The sequence below is a fragment of the Epinephelus fuscoguttatus genome, linkage group LG9, assembly GCF_011397635.1.
Source record: "Epinephelus fuscoguttatus linkage group LG9, E.fuscoguttatus.final_Chr_v1".
NCBI lineage: Eukaryota > Metazoa > Chordata > Actinopteri > Perciformes > Serranidae > Epinephelus > Epinephelus fuscoguttatus.
Window position 1 is genome coordinate 10,592,816 of NC_064760.1, and position 18,522 is coordinate 10,611,337.

The window sequence follows — 18,522 nt, forward strand, 5'->3', positions numbered from 1 at the left end:
TTGCACATAAAGATATTGGGTGACTGTAAGACTCCCCAAATCCCACAAATTGTTATAGTCTCTCTAAAAAATGATTTGTTGTTATACTAAAACTGTTTTTTACAACCACGAATGTGAAAAATCTCAAAACCATTCCAAATTTGTAATTTACCACTGCTTTAAAATTTCATCTGCTGCTTCCCAGATTCAAAAGCCCTTGCCTTTTTGTTGTCTTCTTTGGCATCTTTATATACTGTATGTAAATTATAATAATAAAAATAATATCTTAGGAAAGCAATGACAGTTCCTGTTTTCAGTGCAAACTCTTGGTAAGAGCCACTCTGTCGTCTGAGTCCAAATCAACTTATCAGAAGAGGCCCAGGCCATTTCCAGTTTGCATTTAAAGATTCTCTTTTGGTAATACTGCATGATGTCCAACAACTAATTGTCTGCATAACTGCATACAGACAAGTTTTAGCTGTGAAGCCAAATGCAACCTCTCTAGTGTTCATATCATAACCACATAATGCCAACATATCACACCTCTATGTGGAACAAGTGTGGAAGTCCACAACTGCAGGGCACATCATCTTCACGGTATGCCAAAGATGACTCTGACTGCCTCCCTTCCCCTTGATATTACCTAAAACAGACTCTCAAACACACGAGGTGCTATAGCTGATTGTATGTGACAAGCTCTTTGTCAGGAACCAAAATGCCCTCAACCTGGATTTACCTGTGCTGAGTTTCATGCAGAGTGTTTTTTGTGTAAGTGGTGTTTGTGCTGAAAGAAGCAGCTTAGATTGCATGAGGTCAACCCATTGCCCCTTCTTTTGAAAGAGATGTAATCACATTGTTTAACCCTCTGAGACCCATTATAGACCCATTTTTGCCCTTTTTTTGGCGGACAGGGGGCGACAGCAGGTCAACAGTATACGCCACATAGAAGTGGTATACATCATCAGATAGTTGGCTACCTGCAGATTGATTCAGAAATGTGTCTCAGGTTTTTCTAGTCATACATCTGTAATAAACATTGTTTTTGGTGAGGCTCCCATTTAAATTTGCCAAGTATAAGAGTGTATACATTATAATGGAAGCATATGATAGCTATTCCTATGCTCAGTTATGTCTCATAAGGTTGGTACCGTTTGTTACAGAGATTTGGTGCTAAATATAAGCATTTTTGACCACTCATTCCCATTCCCAAAAATACCACATCAAGACACCACGACACTGAGAAACATAACAGAAAAATCCATGCTGTGATTTAGTATCAAAAACTGACATTTCGAAATGGTGACGGAAACTGCTGAGACACCCCCTTTTTGTCAATATACCTATGAAAGCCATATATCCTCTGAATACCTGCAGTGTATAGGTTGTGGTTGTAAAGTTTAATGAGGCTGCAATTATCCTAGAGGTCACAATAGGTCATGCTAAACAGTGAGGCCAAGTTTGAAAATACGGTCTCACTAAAATGAAATGGCCACTTTGGGGACAAACAAAGATGGTACCAATGGATTCCTTAGGTTTCCTAGTTTTACATGATACCACTACCTTTGAGCTAGCTTAGGAAATGACCGTGCCTCAGTCCTTTAAAAAACAGCAATGTCAGCTGAGATTGACGGTAGTCCAGAGGGTCTCAGAGGGTTAAGTAAAGTGTAATGGCCGACATCATGTTAAAATGAAAAACATGTCATTTTCAGTCCAGCTAGAAATAACATTGGTGTCCATGTCTTACCTCGATCACTGTCGTACAGGTAGGCAAACTTGTCCCACTTGTAGTACTCGATAAGGCTTAGGAGGGGCCCCTTGATATCAGGTCGCATCTGGATGATAAACTGCTGGTTCCCATCTAGAGGGAAGCTGGGCGTGATGAAGGAGACATGGAGCGTCCCGCAGAAGGATGTGATGGTGTTGACAGACTTCTTGTCGTAGAATCCGAAAATGGCGTACACTCCTCTTGAGAACTGTGAACAGACTGAAGCAGAGGAAAGAAGTTTGTCAAGGTGTGTTGCTTACTGCTGAATCTTAATATCCACTGGGCGAAAAAGGAAACATTACATTTTTTTCTTTTTGAAACAAACTCTTCTGACATTTATTTGTGATGCTTTCACAGCTCTCTGCCATAACTCCCATTTATTACAATCCTTTAGTGCACATTAGGGCTACACACAACTAGTAGGGGTCGACTCTTTCTGTTTCTCTTTTGGCTGATTAATGGATAGCATTCCATAAGCTCTGCCGGGGGAGTGCTTATATCCAATAGTAGAAGATCCACCGTACGCCAGTCACTGTGTGAAACTTTTATGAGGTGCCCTATGACTTTTTGATACAGTGGGAATAAGCTGTGTTGAGTATGTCAAGCATTCACCAAAACTGCACATCAATTCTTCATATGGGATGTCCATCTGTGCTGTAACATGATATGCTGTAATTGTGCTGTCTTCTGTTTGATTTCTGCTCAAGCATGAAACCATTCAAGCATCACCTATGAGAATAAGCGGCAGGGCAGATACACTACAGTGCACAGTGCAGTATATGTGTACATGGTCGACTATATACAATACTTAATACATCTTCTTTGGAGGCTATTAGACCTAAAGGATCACCTTTTTTACGATCCTTTAGCAACCAGCATTTATAAAGACCCTGTGTGCTCGCATCAGATTATTTGTATTACGCCCTCATCTTGTTGACTCTGCAAAATCACCTTTGTTCCATAATTCATGGCCCATGCTCAGGTACATACAGCAGCATACAACATTCATTATGCACAGACCAGAAAAGGGCACTGTGCACTGACAATAAACATGAATACTGAACGCCTAAGTAATCCTGAGGTTGCTGGCTGTTTCTCAAACATTGTACCAGGGTCAGGAGATCGGCATGTTGCTTGTAAATGTGTATTGATCTAATGTAAGTTAATCAGGCTTATTGACTTGAACATATGTGTCCTCCAATGTAATAAATCCAATGAGTCATTTCCTTTTCCACAATATAACTGGAATGCCTTGCTGACAAAGGGAACTGGAGTCTATATTATGTATTAGCTAGCTCGCTGTTGGCATTCTGCCACTTCTGTACTGGCTGTGGCTGCTGTCACTGATGAACTGAAACGTGCTGCAACATTGGAATGGGGAAATGTTATTCACATACATTCACATAAGATTCACTTAAAAGCTTTGGTCTTCCACCTTTATGTTAAGAGGAGGTGTAAGGTTTACTCAGCTCCTTGCTTCAATGTTTCACACATGCACACAGTGAGCACTCTTTACAGCCACTTTCTTGTACCGTTAAGCACTGAGCAGCTTCATTAGTGAAGTGTGGGTCAAAATTAATAGCAGCTCATTAAAATTTGTCTCTGGCGAATGAATCAAGCAGGCTGCAGTGTTCGGTCTTCGTCTATTCTCAAACTTTGTCCCAGCTGAGCAAGACAGACTCACTTGGACCACGAAGAACTTAAATTAAAGTAAAACCAATTCATTCTGTCTCCAACAGAGTTGTGAAGTTGGAGGAGTTATTTTGGGCACCCATGGTTCCTGAAGTAAAAAAAAATCCAACTTATTTTCTACATTGACAATTGTGCAGTAGATGGCTGACAGAGCACTGCACTTATGCAGGCCTGTGTGTGTATAGACATGTCAAATGTAAAGAGTTATCTTCAAGCAGTAATCTCTGAGGCTGGAAAATACAGCCAATGTGCAAGTGCCACAAACTGCAGTTCCTCAAATGACCACTTGAGGGTGGCTCCAAAAGCTAGTCAAAAAGCTGTTGACCCCCATGCAGCAGAAATAAACATGCTTACAGCCTGGTACAAAAAACAGTTTTGGTCTCTTTTGCTAATTTCCTCATTCATGACACCTGTACGGGGGATGAATTTATATATAATTCACCCGCTTACATTTTATAAAGGCTTAAAGTTATGCATATTAAAAGTTGCTTTCAGTGGCAGGTGGGTGCCATCCATTAAAAAGGGACAGTGTTAATTAGGTTAGTGTTGTGTCGTTCGTGAATGAATCGTTCAAAAGAACAAATCTGTTGAGTTAACGTACTGAACTGAATCACTTCCGGGACTGATTCGTTCATTTCTCAATTCAGTTGAGCTCTGCAGCAAGCATGCAGGCCGGGAGTGGAACTGCGTACGATGAATCACTCGCGAGTCACAAGGCAGCCAGGGTGCAGGGAGGGACTGCTTACCGCATGACAAATCACTTGGTGAACAAATCACTCAGTGAACGACGTAACCTTGATTCCTGAGTGATTCACATCATTTCTTCTCAGCGATACACTTTCATAGGGACTGTTTTCTCCAAGCTAACAGCGAATGTAGCCAGGAGTCAAGCCACATGAACACAATCACACACCTCCCCATTGTTATTGCTTAGTTTCCAGATAAACAAACTTAAAACATTAGGCTGGCCAGTAATGAGACTCACTTGTGCAAGGCAGATGCAGCAGCAGCAGCGGAGAGAGACTGAGTCGGACTACGCAGTACACAGTCAGGGCGGTCAGGTGAACGACTCTTTTGAACGAATCTTTTTAACGAACTGATTGTAGTGATTCAGTAACATCTAAAGAACTGCTTTGCCCATCACTAGATTAGGTAACATAACTATGGCGTTACCCCAGATTTAGTGTATAGGCGTAGGCTTAGCTATTGCTATTCCATTGTGTTTTCACATCATGAAAGACAACTGTAATGTTTTGGTCACCTTGAAAAGTCTTGTAAGCGTTTGGTTGTATAAAACATCCTTTAAGGAGTTGGATGATCAGTTTTTCTGGTAAGTATATGTTGTTTTAATGGTTTACAGCCTGTTTTGGCAAGCAAATATTAGCATTAGCATTTGCATTGTCACAGTGACCCATAGATTTTACTGTAAATGCATTATGTTAACCAAGCTAGCAGCTAGTATTTTGGTTACGTCCATGCTCTTGTCCAATATGGTCACTTCTGGCTCCAAAAAACAAACAAACAAAAAAACAAGATGGCTACAATCAAAATGCCAAACTCAAGGCCACAAACTAATGAGTGATGTCATGATGGTCACATCAATTATTCTGGAGTGTGTATGGTTGACTGTTACTTGTTTTACCCTTTAAAACACAAAAGTCATACAATAGCACAAAAAAACAAACTGATCGAGGCAGCGGTAGGTCAGAAGTTCCCGTGTTCACTTCCTGTTTTTGTCAGTCGAGTTTGACTTTGATGAGAGTATAGATGAGTTCATTTTCAGTTCAGTTCCCTGTCAGAGAGAGCTGTGTGTTTGGAAAGTACAGAGTTTGATTATACTGATTAATTGATTATACTGCGCAAGTGGTGTGAGAGTTTGTTGTTGTTGACCCCTATGACTTTATTTCATCAAGAATTTTCTCTATTTTTGGATCCTTCGTATACCGGAGGCTTGCAAGACAACCCTCTCTTCACAAATCCAGGGTGAGTAATTGATATGATCTTTTGAGGGGTAAAGTATTCCCTCAAGGCTACTTCAACTGCTGCTGTCTTTTACCTCCAGAGTCCCAAAACATGCAGATTCATCAAGAATGGGCCAAAATAAACAGGGGCGAGGCCAGCTTTCATCCGCTGCCAATATCAGCGTGCTGCCAAAATCTTTAGAGATCCGTCAACTTGAGCAATTAAATGTTCATTGCAGTCGTCTGAGACAAGCTGTTAACGGCAGTCCGATCACCTCCGTCAGTTTGTGGCACCGTTCCTAATCTTTTTAGCAGATGACAGTGGCCGGTGATGCGGCCGCAGAGAGATCTGACCTCACTAATCTAATTTCACTTTTCTCTAACTGGGAGCTAATAGAACCCAAAGTGTGTCTGCCGTCCGTTAACTGTTGCAATCTAATTGGGAAATGATTCTGCACAATTCGGTGAAGACGATGAAGCATTTCTCAAAGGAGAAGTTAAGTTAAACGTTTAACAAGTCAGTGCACTCTGTTCATGGGTGACAGCTGACCGGACTGAACAAAGCCTGAAACAAATGAGAACAAGGAATTAAATTTGTATAGTTTAAGGACAGATTTGCTTCCAAATCTGCTGTAAAAAACTGAGCAAGGAAGGGGACATGAGGTCAGCCCCTGTTAAATTTCCATTTATTGTAATTTCTATAATCATTTTGTAACTTAAACCAACCAGAACACTTTTTTTCTTGTATGTAGTTTGCTATGTAGACGTAAGATGGGATGGTTACTGTTAATTGATGGTGATTGCTCTTTATTTAGTTGCTGTGGTCATTCCTGGGGTCATTCTAAATATGCATGTGTTGTCCAATTATGTACATGTATAATTAAACGCACATTAAGACCTCCCATCCAGTCTATATTCATTTATAAACATTCCCTCAGCTACATTTATGTTACAGTTATAGTTAATTGTTACCTTGCAGATTATAATTTTACACATAAATTACTTACTGTACTTTCAAAATAGGATATATTGTTATAGGTTAAACTACGGAACAGTAAAGAAATTATTTAGATTTAACTCCAATTCAACGAATGCTAAACAAAAGTAAACTCCTGCTTACACATTAATGTATCAAAAAGAAATTAATATATCAGAAAGGAGCCATTCACCCCCCATAGTTTGGTATGTGATGCTGATAATACTGTACTGTACCTTTGCATTATAGTACTGATAGTACGGAACTATTTGCATTATAGTATAGTACAGTGCGAGTTTTACTCAAGTAAATTATTCAAGTACTTCCTCCACCACTGACTGTGTAAGACTATAGGGACTTTCACCAGTTTATATCAGTTCATTTAATTTATTTTCAGACAGATTTCATGTTTCATGTTGCAGGAAAGGCTAACTATATTAATAAACAGCAAATTACATCCTCTTGTTAGGGAAAACAAATTAAGAAGACTAGTTATTGAAAGAAAAATTGCTATTTTCTTTTCTGGTTGTCACCCATTTTCTGATCTTGGAAATAAAGATTTTCTTTTTGAAATGTAAAAGATGAGAATACTAGTGATACTTAATGATGCTCTGTCCAGACAAAGCTGTTGACCGGTGAAGAAACTCTATACCCGGTGTACACTTCTCAAGTGTTATTACTCTATTAAAAATGTGTCAATAGTGGTTATCAGCATTATAGATAACACCAACTAGCATATTCAGAATGCTGTTATCACCTTATTAAACAGCCATTGACAAAACTTTAAGTTTCTTTACAATAACACTGCAGTTAACAAGGTGTAGACACAAAAACCACTTGGTAATGGTTACGAAAAGATGCTGTTAGGGCTTAAAGCACTCATGTCTGGGGACAGAAATGGAGCTGGAAACTCAGTACTGACTTGTTTTTTTTTTTGTTTTTTTTTAAATAGCAACAGGTTGCTAAAAAAGCCATGTTTGGAGGCACAAATGCTGATGGAAACGGAGCAACAGGTCACTAAAAATTACCAATGTTTGGGGGCAGAAGTGGGGCTGAGAACATGATGACTTGCTTAAAAAAACAGCGACATTTGTGGGTAGAAACGCCGCTGGAAATGTAGCAACAGGTTGTTGAAAACATCCATGTTGGGATGCGGAAAGGCTGATGGAAACACAGTGACAGGTTGCTTAAAGAACACCCACAGTTGGAGGCAGAAATGCCTCTAGAAATGCAGTAATGGGTTGCAAAAAAACCCCCAAAAAACAGCTGGAAATGCAGTGGCGACTCACTAAAAAACATCTATGTTTCTGGGTAGAACTGCCACTGGAAACTCTGCCACGTCTCACTAATGAACAACCAGTTTGTTGTTTGTCTCAAACTGTGGTCTGCAGCTTGGCAGCTGTCTCGCCAAGGTATTATGACATCCACCATTCCCTTCACCTACTAATGAGAAAGCCAGCTCATAAACGTTGCCACACTGCAACAAATACGGCTGTTACAGACATAGGTGGAACCTGTGTATCTTGTTTATTCATTTAGTTTTTTTTAATTTTCTTTCTCTCTTGTCAATGAATAATTTGTTCTTTAATATACATTTACTATCTTGTTTGCTGTTATTTAATGTATATGTAACTTTATTTGTCATGTTTTAGGTTCCTGTAGTATACTATATCTATAAAGCTGATGACCCCCACTAACGTCTATTTATTCAAAGCGGGTGCCAGCTGTCACCAGGAGAATATCATACATGCATATCCTTTGTTTTACAAGGGTCTCCTCATCGTCCTTTATTCTCCAGCCTTCCAACCCCTTTATTAATTCTTTTCACTACAGCTGATGAAATAGATTCCATGTCTTTGTAAGTTGATGTCACATTTTGTGTTGAGTCCTTAGAAGAAAAGAAACACATCCTATCTTATCATGGCATCACAGAACAGTATTAATACACATCAGCAGCCCTCACTGCCCCCTCTTCCCCTGAAGCTAATAGAGCTGTAGAGTTTTGTTCTGTCCCTGTGTCACATCCGTCCATTGTCATGTTTCTAAGGCTTTCTTTGCTGGCACTCTCTTGCTGGTGAGCTTGCTGAGTTTGCCCAGGATTAAAACTCTCTGAGCTCATGCTTAGAGACTGGATTTCCCCATGACTGTGCTGCAGCTTATGCCAGAGCGAACAGTTTGACAACATGTTACTTTATTACCAAGAATGATATTTCACATCCAGAAGCCATGTACTACCCATTTCTCAATGCAGAGACTGTTCACAGAGGATTTTTCTGGAATGTGACAGTAAAAGAATGAAGAGCAAGTGGCTTTTATTGGGCAAAACATCTACGTGTGCCTCCTGAATAAGGAACTAAGAAATGTTTAATTAAGGAGGAAAAGCCGGCCACAAACAGTAACGTTTAGAAACAGTGAGGATTGTGGAAAAAGCCATTAAGCCTCTGTCACATTTGACCACTTTTCAATAAAACCCGGGAGTATTTAACCTCAGAAGTCCTGCAGAAAAAAGAAGTGGCTGGGTAAATCTTTTTTTCCTAGTGTTGATGAGGTCACCCTAATTAGTCACCACCAGCAAATGTTGAAACAAATCTTATTATTGCTCACTGCTGGGTCTGTAAGCTGTGGTACGCTGCCAGTTTTCCCTCTCTATCTATTTGTTCAAAAAGATATTTAAAAATGCAGTTCTCACTTAATCTGGGAATGTTCAAGTAAGATAAACACTCTGTCGACTTGGGGGCTTGTAATCCTGACATTGTACTTACAGACAATAGTGGATAGTATAATACACTCTATGTACATTTGTGCATGTATGTCTGGTTTGTCTGTGTTTAGTTGTGGGAGAGTGAGCTGGTTGGTGTCAAGATTCCTCTTGTAAGTTTTTTATTCTTTCATGTGTGAACCAGTGATGTCGAAGGAAATGAGCCTTTTAATGAGGATAATGTGAAACATGAGGTGTATTCCTGAGAGGAAGATGTATATGTAGAACAAGAGCAGGGCAGACAATCATCACTGTATGTCTCAGATTTATTCAGCAGCTTTTAAAATGTAATTAAAAATGTGCTATTAAAAAATGGCTCGCTAAACACGTGGATAGAAGATGGATGACTGTGCATCGGCACTTTCTGCATTGGAATATTTGCAAAGAAAATTACTTCTTTATCAAAACTTATTTGAGATCTGAAACTTTTAAGTAAGGGGCTGGGTTTCTGTTTCCTCCCAGTCTTCAGACCAACATGCCTGATACAGCAGCTTTTCCCCCTAGCTGGAGCCTGCAGGTGGATGCTGGGGTGGAGGTGGGGCTGAGAGAGCGAGGGGCGGTACTGCAGAGCAGCAGCATAGACAATGCAAAGGGAGGGCTGGGAAGGTTTTGCAGCTTAAATAGACTGCCAAATTTGGAGGGTGTGTTTGTAGATGACATATGAGGAGTGATACATGACGTGTGTATGAATCAGTGCAGCTCGAGTTGACTGCCTGAACTAGCTCGCAGGCATTGCTCCATATGTTAGGTTGTATTATGCATTTGTTCTTGTCTAATAAACAAGTAAATAAATCAAAATAAAATAAGTTCAAATAATTACATTTAGCTATAGAGATCAAAACTGTAAACATAATTATTTTTCTGCTGCAAAGTTGGACATTTTAACATGGTGGTCTGTGCCTCAAGTGGCCATTGAGTGAACTTCAGTTTTTGGCACTTTCACATTGGCGTTATTTCTCAGGCTCAGAGGTTGCCTCTTGGTCTTTTCCCATATTACTGCAAATCTTTTTATAATTTCATTTAAAAATATTGTCAGGAGGGGACTTGCATTCTTGAGCGACGTCTGCCTGTCTAAGAAGGGACCTCTGTATCCTGCTATGGAACTATTTATACCCATTTTTTTCACCTAATGAGTGTTTACACAAGACAATACTTTGTTTCTCTCATACAGGTGAAACTGTTCGTCTGATTAAAAGGAAAGTCACGTTGCTGTTAAGAAGTTTTTGGACTGCCTATAACTAATCAGTAAGATTGCTGAATTTGCTAAAGTTGTATTTAATTTTGACTGGTTTATGAGATGCAGCTTTAAAGGCAAAATTTAAACTTTCAAAATCCAACATAATGAACTTATAATGTATCTAAAGATTTGCAAAAGTGACTGCTCTTACTTTAGCGGGGATAGTCAACTAGTCCCATAGTTAAGTTTACAGGGTAACATCACTTTGATAAACAATTCCAATATGTCATTTCCATGGTCTAGGAAAGTTGAATCAACATTTGTGAACATTAGCTACTCTCAAACTTGTTTTGTCATGGGGTCTTAAGCCTGGAGCTGCTCCATAGACAATGAATGGGAGTCTGATTTTGTGGACAAAATAGTTTGCTGTTATATAAATACATATATACCAGAATAAGCTTTACTATATTGAAATGTTCTCAGTCCTGAAACAGAAATGTTCCCACAAACTCAGAACATTCCCCAGGGTGCTCTCAGTGGCATCAAGAACATCTTTCACCATTTATTGCCTGTGGAGCAGCTCCAGACTTTATACTTGATAACATCAAAAATTTAAGCTAACACTCTAGTTTTTGGATTTGGGAGAGAGTTGTTCATGTTATATTAATATTTTTGGACAGTCTGACCACTAGAAAAACATGTATGAATTTTAAAAAATGGCCGTACTCCCTTTTAAAGTCCTGTGGAAACTCACTGTGCATTTTACTTATTCATTAATTAGTTAATTCATTCATTTTCTAATTTTATGATTATTTATTTAGGATGATGGTATGTTTATTTATTGAGCAAAATAAATTCATTACTGAAGTTATTAGGTGGACAATAGTAAAAGTACAATGCATCCCTCCAAAGTAATACTGAAGGAAAAGGTTTTTAAATCACTGACTTCAATTCAATCTGCCACAGAGGTACAGTATATGCTCAGTGTAGACAGCACTGCAGCATTAAACAGTAAACAACATGGATAATTTGCAGTTTTGTTAGTTTAGTGTTAACCTATCTAAAGTTGGTAAGATTAACGGCCAGAAAATATTCTTATTTCTTCGTAACAACTTCATAATTTGTTCCCGCAGTTCCTGTACATTATTTATACCACAGATGTATAAGCACTCATCAGACACCCTGTGGTCATCAGAAGGTCCTAATCACCTCATTATCAGCAGCATGTTAAATTTGTCGCAGCAGTGACTCTGGCTCTGTGCTTCACCTTCCAAGGAGAAGGTGCACCCTGTGAAATATATTTAGCCGTCCCAATTAGCTGACCTCATTTTCACCGCCGTGGCACTGAAGGCATCTCCACCACTCCACCACTGTTTACATTACTGCTCTGTCACTGATCAAAGATTAAACTTGCATAAATTAACTGATAATAAAACATCCAAATTAAGCAGAGACCTTATGAGGGGATGACGGATACTGGCACTTGGGTCTTTAACAATCATTTTTAATTGTGCTCCTTTTTTTGCAACTTCACTTTTTTTGATGACTGGTCAAAATGGATGTGATTGTGAAGCCATTATGTGATTACCATTTTAAGTAGGCTGAAATGTGATTAGTGTCATACCATATTTAGGCTTTTACATATTTGCGTTACAGGAAACTTAAGCATACACTAGTCCAAATAACTGAGAAAAAATAAAATGAGTATTAAAAGGTTTACTTACAGGCTTTGCAGTAGGTTTTTATCATTGAGTTATTCATTAAATCAGCAGAGGACAACACTATCTGATATTTAATGGAAGACCAACAGAGGCCCAAAATGATGAATCAGTTTAACACTCACACACGCAGACCACGTCACTGTGGTGATGATCATCAGCAGCCCAGTCACAGCTAACAGAAGTGACTGTTAGATATCTCACCCTCTCCAACACTCCTGTTCTCACCACAGAGAAAAGGCCTCTGGGCTTTGGGGCTTTTATGTAAAACTGATCCGTCACCAGTTGGCGAGGCGGCTTCAAGCCACCACCCTTTTCCGTGAGAGCAATCTGAGCACATTTGTCACTGATATAGTTGCTGCACAGCTTGATTCTGACCTTGTACATCTCCAAAAACTAGGACAACTAGGTTGTTTATCAGTGCTCTCCATAACGACCCATATGACTGATCTAAAAACAACTTTTGAGGGATTTCTAAACTGCCACCTGATGTTTGAGGTATGGTACAGGCAACTAAAACTGCTATGGAAAAATTACTCTCAGGATTCAAGAAAGCAATATGTCAACTGTTGGTAAGAAGCAGGATTAAAACCACAGTCCCCAGCCTCAACGTCATATGCTTTCTATACTCAACCAGCATCTCTCTTCTTCCTCAGGGTTTTTGCAGGATGCTACTTCTGCCTTTGATACTAAATAAAAATGTTTTATTTTTATGATTGCATTGCTGTTGTTTGTTTTTGATGGGCTATGTCACCATCCATAAGTGACCAAAATATAAGAGAAGATTACAAGACACTGTCATCAGCAAATAGTTTTGCAGAAAACATAATGTTAGGGCTCACGGTTCCAGTAGAGGACCCAAATGCATAACACCAGGCTTAAGAAACTAAAGGCGAGCTTAATAACAGAGAGCTGATTGCAAAAGATAAAAACAGGCAGGCTACAAAACTGAGGGAGCAGGCTGAGGTAAAACAAAGTACAACATAAAAAAACACATCAAACTGAACTGAGAACAAACATGTTAAAGATTGCAGACCACAGGGAGGGAATCCAACCAGGATCACAAGTGACCAACGCAGATAAACTGACAACTTGGCAATACATCATTAGATTAGACACAAGTGGAAGAAATCAGGGAGGGCAGACGATCACTAAGGCGGGAAAATGCACAAAACCAGACATGACACATAAGGTAAGTATGACAAAACAAAACAGGAAACTGAGTGAATGCAACAGCGAAAAACCAAAAACCTAGAATACAAAATCCTCATGATACTACAACACCTGAAAACAAAGACAGATAGTCTTTAACATTAAGTCTGGAGGCCTCTGGACGCAGAGCAGAACCATAACACATAAGGCTGATTACATCTATATATTAAACTTATCTGCAAATCTTACTGCTAATCTGCTGTGAGGGTCCAAGGACAGAGAGATGTCTTATGCTGTAAAACCCTATTAGGCAAATTGTTATTTGTGACTTTGGGCTTTATAAATAAAATTGAATTGAAATTTAATTGAATTTATTAATACTGCAAAATCTGCTCAAGGTTTGACATTTTGGGAAATAGACGTTTTCACTGTCTTGCAGAGAATTAGATGACAAGTTTGATACCACTGTCATGTTTGTACATGAAGTGCGTAGCTTCAGCCAGCGGCTGGCTAGCTTAGCTTAGCATAAAGACCTGGACAATGGGGAAAACAGCTAGTCTGGCTCTCTCCAAAGGTAACAAACTCTGCTCTCCAACAACTCTACAGTTCACTAATTAAAGGAACATTGTGTAGGATTTAGTGACATCTAGCGGTAAAGATTTCAGATTTCAACTTGCTGAAACTTCTCCCACCTGCCAACCTTGAACTCCTGCTAAGGATTCCTTCAGTGTTCACTGTTCAGGAGGTTTTCACTGGCAGCCAAATGGACCAGGTGATTACAACCGTCAAAACAGTGAATAAAACAGCTTCATGTTACAGATCAGTGTTTCTTTGATGCTGTTTGGCTCATTGCAAATGGACCACTAGCCCAAAACTTGCTATTGCGCTCAACTTTTGTCTCTATAACTTAAGATCCAAACGTTCAGGAGGTTTTTACCAAGAGCCAAAATAACCACAGCGGTCTTTTCCTCTCCAAAACTGGTGATTTAAATCGGTGATAACATTGAACACAGCAGTTTCGCGTCATAAAATCGGTGTTTTTCCAATGCCACTAGTTGCAGAGTGGCTTGTAACTGCCATGGCCATTGTGAAAACATGAATGGCCCGATCTAGAGCCACTGTTTGGTTGGTCCGTTCTGGGCTACTGTGGAAATATTGTGGACTCTGTAGATGATGACCCGCTCCCTATGTAAATACCAACGTCTCATTCTAAGGTTACAAAAACAAGATGATTCCTTTCTGCCAATATTTCCCCCTAAATCCTACACTAGACCTTTAGTATGTCCACAAGAACTCTGTCATCATCATAACTATTGTGAATTGTAAATACAACCACTATAATTGCCAGACTTTCCTTATAGGAATTCAATTTTTACGTCTCTACTTCACCATGTTCAGCAGACCGCTCCCAACCACTTAAAAAAACATTATGTTTTGGCTCCTCTGGGTGATCTCAACACTTTTAAGGCCTTTCCGAGTCTGCCTGTCTGTGTTGCACTGCTGTAGGTGAAGTGAGGACAGCTCAACTCAAAAACCAAAACCATTGCTGTCTTCCTCTTGTAATATCAGGCTTTTTCTTTCTTAAGTATTTGCTTCTTATCACTAAACTTCAGAAATATAAAACAGACAGAGACGTGTCTAACTTAAGGCTCTGACACAAGGACAATTTTGACTTTCATCTCCTATTCTCATCTCAATTAAAACACAGTTTGGCCCTGAGCAGTATTCCTGTTCACACATTTCCCAAAGGATTTCTTTAGGTTAAAGGATTATAAAAGACCGTTTGGGACGGGCAACACTTACGGCAAGCAAAATATGTATCAATAAACTATCAAATTTATGTGGCGTAGGCAGTGTTTCATAACTTCTAAGAGCTTTGTCTGCAGCTCATAACAACATGATCTGGTTTCATTCCCTCTGTAGACTGTTGCCAGGGTAACATATTTCAGCCATGTTCCCTCTGCACACTGCAGAAAATATCCACCTCGACACCTCATTTCATAAGTGTCGAGGCTTTAAATGTCATTTTTTTCTGAAAGCAACCGAAGAAATGAGCCAAATAAGAGATATTCCTGCTCCACAGCTCCACTTGTTTCGAGATCTTTCTCCGTTAATGTGTGAAAGGGTTTTATAATCTCAGATTTTCAATATGACAAAACAAACTTCTGAAAATCTAGTTGCTATGAAAATCTGTCATTAGTGTGAGCATGTGCATTTCAGCACTGCAGGCTGTTGCCTGGGTGACAGCTCTCGGTCACGCTCTTGAGTGGCCGATAGGGAGACTTCTGGGAGGTGTCACTGTGGGCCAGCGAGGCGCACTGGGAGGTGTTTTTGACTACATCCAAGCTTCCGGCAGCTGGTCTCGAGAAGAACAGTACAGCTCAGTTCTTATCAACTTCTGACTCCCCCTCCTCCCGTTTCCCATCCTCCTTCTCTCTGTCTCCCCTCTCTCCTTCTCCGTCTCTCGCTTTGTTCACTGACCTGTTTCCTGGAGGCTTTCTGACGGCTGTGGATGGAGGATGTAGGTTTCACAAGAACAGGGTCTGATGAATGTTCTCTGTACTAAAGGCCCAATATGCAACCGTTGTACAGCGCCCCCAATGTCCCAATCCTCCTTTCAGCTCTTCCTTTTGTTGTCTTTAGAATGTTTCAGCAGTAGCTGAAGGGATGGAGCGAGGAGCGACTCTGTGTGGAGCCTTGGAAGCAGTTTGAACAGCTCACATAGGTCCATGCCAGTTATTGACTCAGTTGGACTGCTGACTAGAGTGGCTGCACCACTTACCACTAACTAGCAATGTACTGTGCTTGTCAGCATTTCTCCTGTGAATGTTGAATCAATAGCATTAACAACATGAAAACTGCTCCACTGATTTAATACATAAAAGTCAGTTACTCATGATTAGCACCATTCAGTGGAGCTTTGATTGGGCCCAAAAAATCAGGCCCACCCCTACATGAACCCGCACAGTTTGCCTGACCTGATCCCAAACCATGGCAGCAGTTTGGGCCTGAGCCGGATTTTAAACTAAATTGCACCACTTCCTCTTGTCTTCCAGATGATAATCACTGATCTCTGCTGCACATGACGCACATCTCTAGGGAAACAGAAGCAAATATTGCCAACCAAATCATCTTGCAGCCTCCCTCTTTCTCTTTTGCCTTTCATTTTACATCCTTCTCTCACATGCCCTCTATCTCACTCCCCAAGTTCTCCACTACACTGCTCTGTTGTTCCGTCACTTTCCCAATCTTTTGATCGCAGTTCCCCCATTTCTCTCTCTTTATCTCTAAATTCGGTCCAATCCAATTTCTGCCATCTATGCACGAGAACTGCCAATCTCATTTAAAAAACAACAACAACAGTAACAACAACAACAAAAACACTGTACATTGGCAAGAATCTGACCCATATTCAAGCCTGAGGGAATGTTAAGATATAATAGCCTGGCCTGAACTCAGTGGGTCACGTCAGGCCCAATCGGGCTCGGGCAGAGAATCAAAGCTTTACTATTCAGCTAATGAAAACAGTATATACAATTATGTGGCTCTGGAGGAGCTTTTCAGATCTGAAAAAAAAAAACCCAAGTAGTGCCACGAGGGTTATCTCAGCTTGGAAAAATCCTTTACATCACTCTCTACAAAAACACCCAAACAAACAGATGCCATCAAGTTGCATATGTGTAGGATCTAGAGTTTTTGGAGTTTGATGTTAGTGATACATGTCCTTTGAATAACTGAAAACCACTCTTAGGCCCTGATCGGAGAGAGCATGTTTTGCAGGTTGTTGCAGCTGTTCTTTTTATAGAGCAAACACCACTCCCCCCAGCTTTACTGCTGTTTTCTAGTCAAGTAAACTCACAGATCTGTACCTTAAAATCTGAAAATAGACAGGCTATGGCTTTTATTGGGGGTGAGACACTGTCCCAAATATTAAGTTAATCACAGGAAAACTGAGATCTGTGTGGGTACATGAGACCCTAAGAAAGATGAGAAAACAGGCAGCACCACAAGCAGGTCCAGGAGCTTCATCTGGATGATTGTCGGTTGAGGCTTATTTTAGGATGAGTCAGGGACAGTTTGACAATCTGCTGTCAATCGTAAAGCCTAATTAAGGTGGTAAAACTTTAGAAAATAGCTGAGGCAACAATTTGTCTTTTAGCTTGCCTTGGGCAATGTTGGAAGTGAGCTAATGTTAGCTTTGCACAAACCATGTATGCCATTACTTGTTGTCATTATACAATGGACAAAAAATGTCAGTAACATTGGACACTTTTTCCGCACTGGGTTGAAGTTTGTTCAGCTTGGGACGTTCAGGGAGCTTCACCAAAAATGTGATGCAGTGAGTAACACAAAATCAGCGAGTATTTGACAACAGTTATAAAAAGTTGCCAAAATGCACTGCTCCAAGCAGCAACCTCTGGAGCTGAGAAATGCAACCTGGTCTTACTCCAAACTCATCGAAATCCTGCAATTAGGCAGTGACTTCCGATGTCAGAAACTGACAACAAACACTGACTTTCACCCAAGAAAGCGGTGTTCACATCCTGTAAGATTATAAAGCCAAACCCTGTTCTTTTTTCCCAAACCCAACTAGGTGCTCTTGTTGCCTAAACCCAACCACGTGCATTAGTCGTTGAGGGAAAAGAAACAATTTGCGTTGTTGTACCGACGTAGTGCGTTTATTTTGAAAGAGACTGTACGTAAACAGAAGTGTATTTTGAAAGAAGACAATGCATGCAACAGGCAGAACTTGCGTCCCAGAACGTCAACAACCAATGCACCCAGGGTACCTTGCACATCATATCTGGACGTGGAAAGTCCATGACCAAACATTAATATGTGACGAGGCTGCAGAAGTGCAAAAAATGGCAGTTCTTTGAATGGCCACTTGAGGCTGGCTCCAGAGGTGAGTAAATAAATGCCCAACTGTACAGCAGAAACAAATATGTTCACAGCCTAGTACAAAAAAAGTTTAGGTCTCTATGGCTAATTTCCCTGTTCATGACAACTGTAGTGGGGGCTGAAGTTTGTATTAGTCACCAACTGACATTTTCTAAGGCTTAACGTTACGCATATTTAAGGGCAAGGCTGCTTGAGTGACAGATTGTCTGTAAGGTTGTCTATGAGTCAGATCCCCATCTCGCTCCTCCACCCTCTTGCCCAAATGTGCTTTTGGCTCCAAAAAATCAAGATGGTAATGACCAAAATGCCAGACTTGAGGCTTCTAAACAGGAGTCCGCAAACCAATGGGTGACATCACAGAAACTACGTCCATTCTTTTATAGAGTCCATGGTCTGATGGAGGCCTTGTTCTGTCTTTTGGGAGCCCTTAGAATTTATGGAA

At 40.2% G+C, this 18,522-nt stretch overlaps 1 protein-coding gene across 6 annotated transcripts in view; it reads right to left on the reverse strand.

Moving 5' to 3' along the window:
• gria2b (glutamate receptor, ionotropic, AMPA 2b) overlaps positions 1-18,522 on the reverse strand; it is an 85,208-nt gene that overhangs the window by 41,621 nt on the left and 25,065 nt on the right. For all 6 annotated transcript variants that reach the window (XR_007449981.1, XM_049585108.1, XM_049585107.1 and 3 more), the window contains exon 3: positions 1,724-1,963. Coding sequence is in view for 5 of the 6 variants with exons in the window: in XM_049585108.1 (XP_049441065.1) it covers positions 1,724-1,963 (240 nt within the window). In the remaining variant the exon portion in view is untranslated. The remainder of the gene's footprint in view (positions 1-1,723; positions 1,964-18,522) is intronic.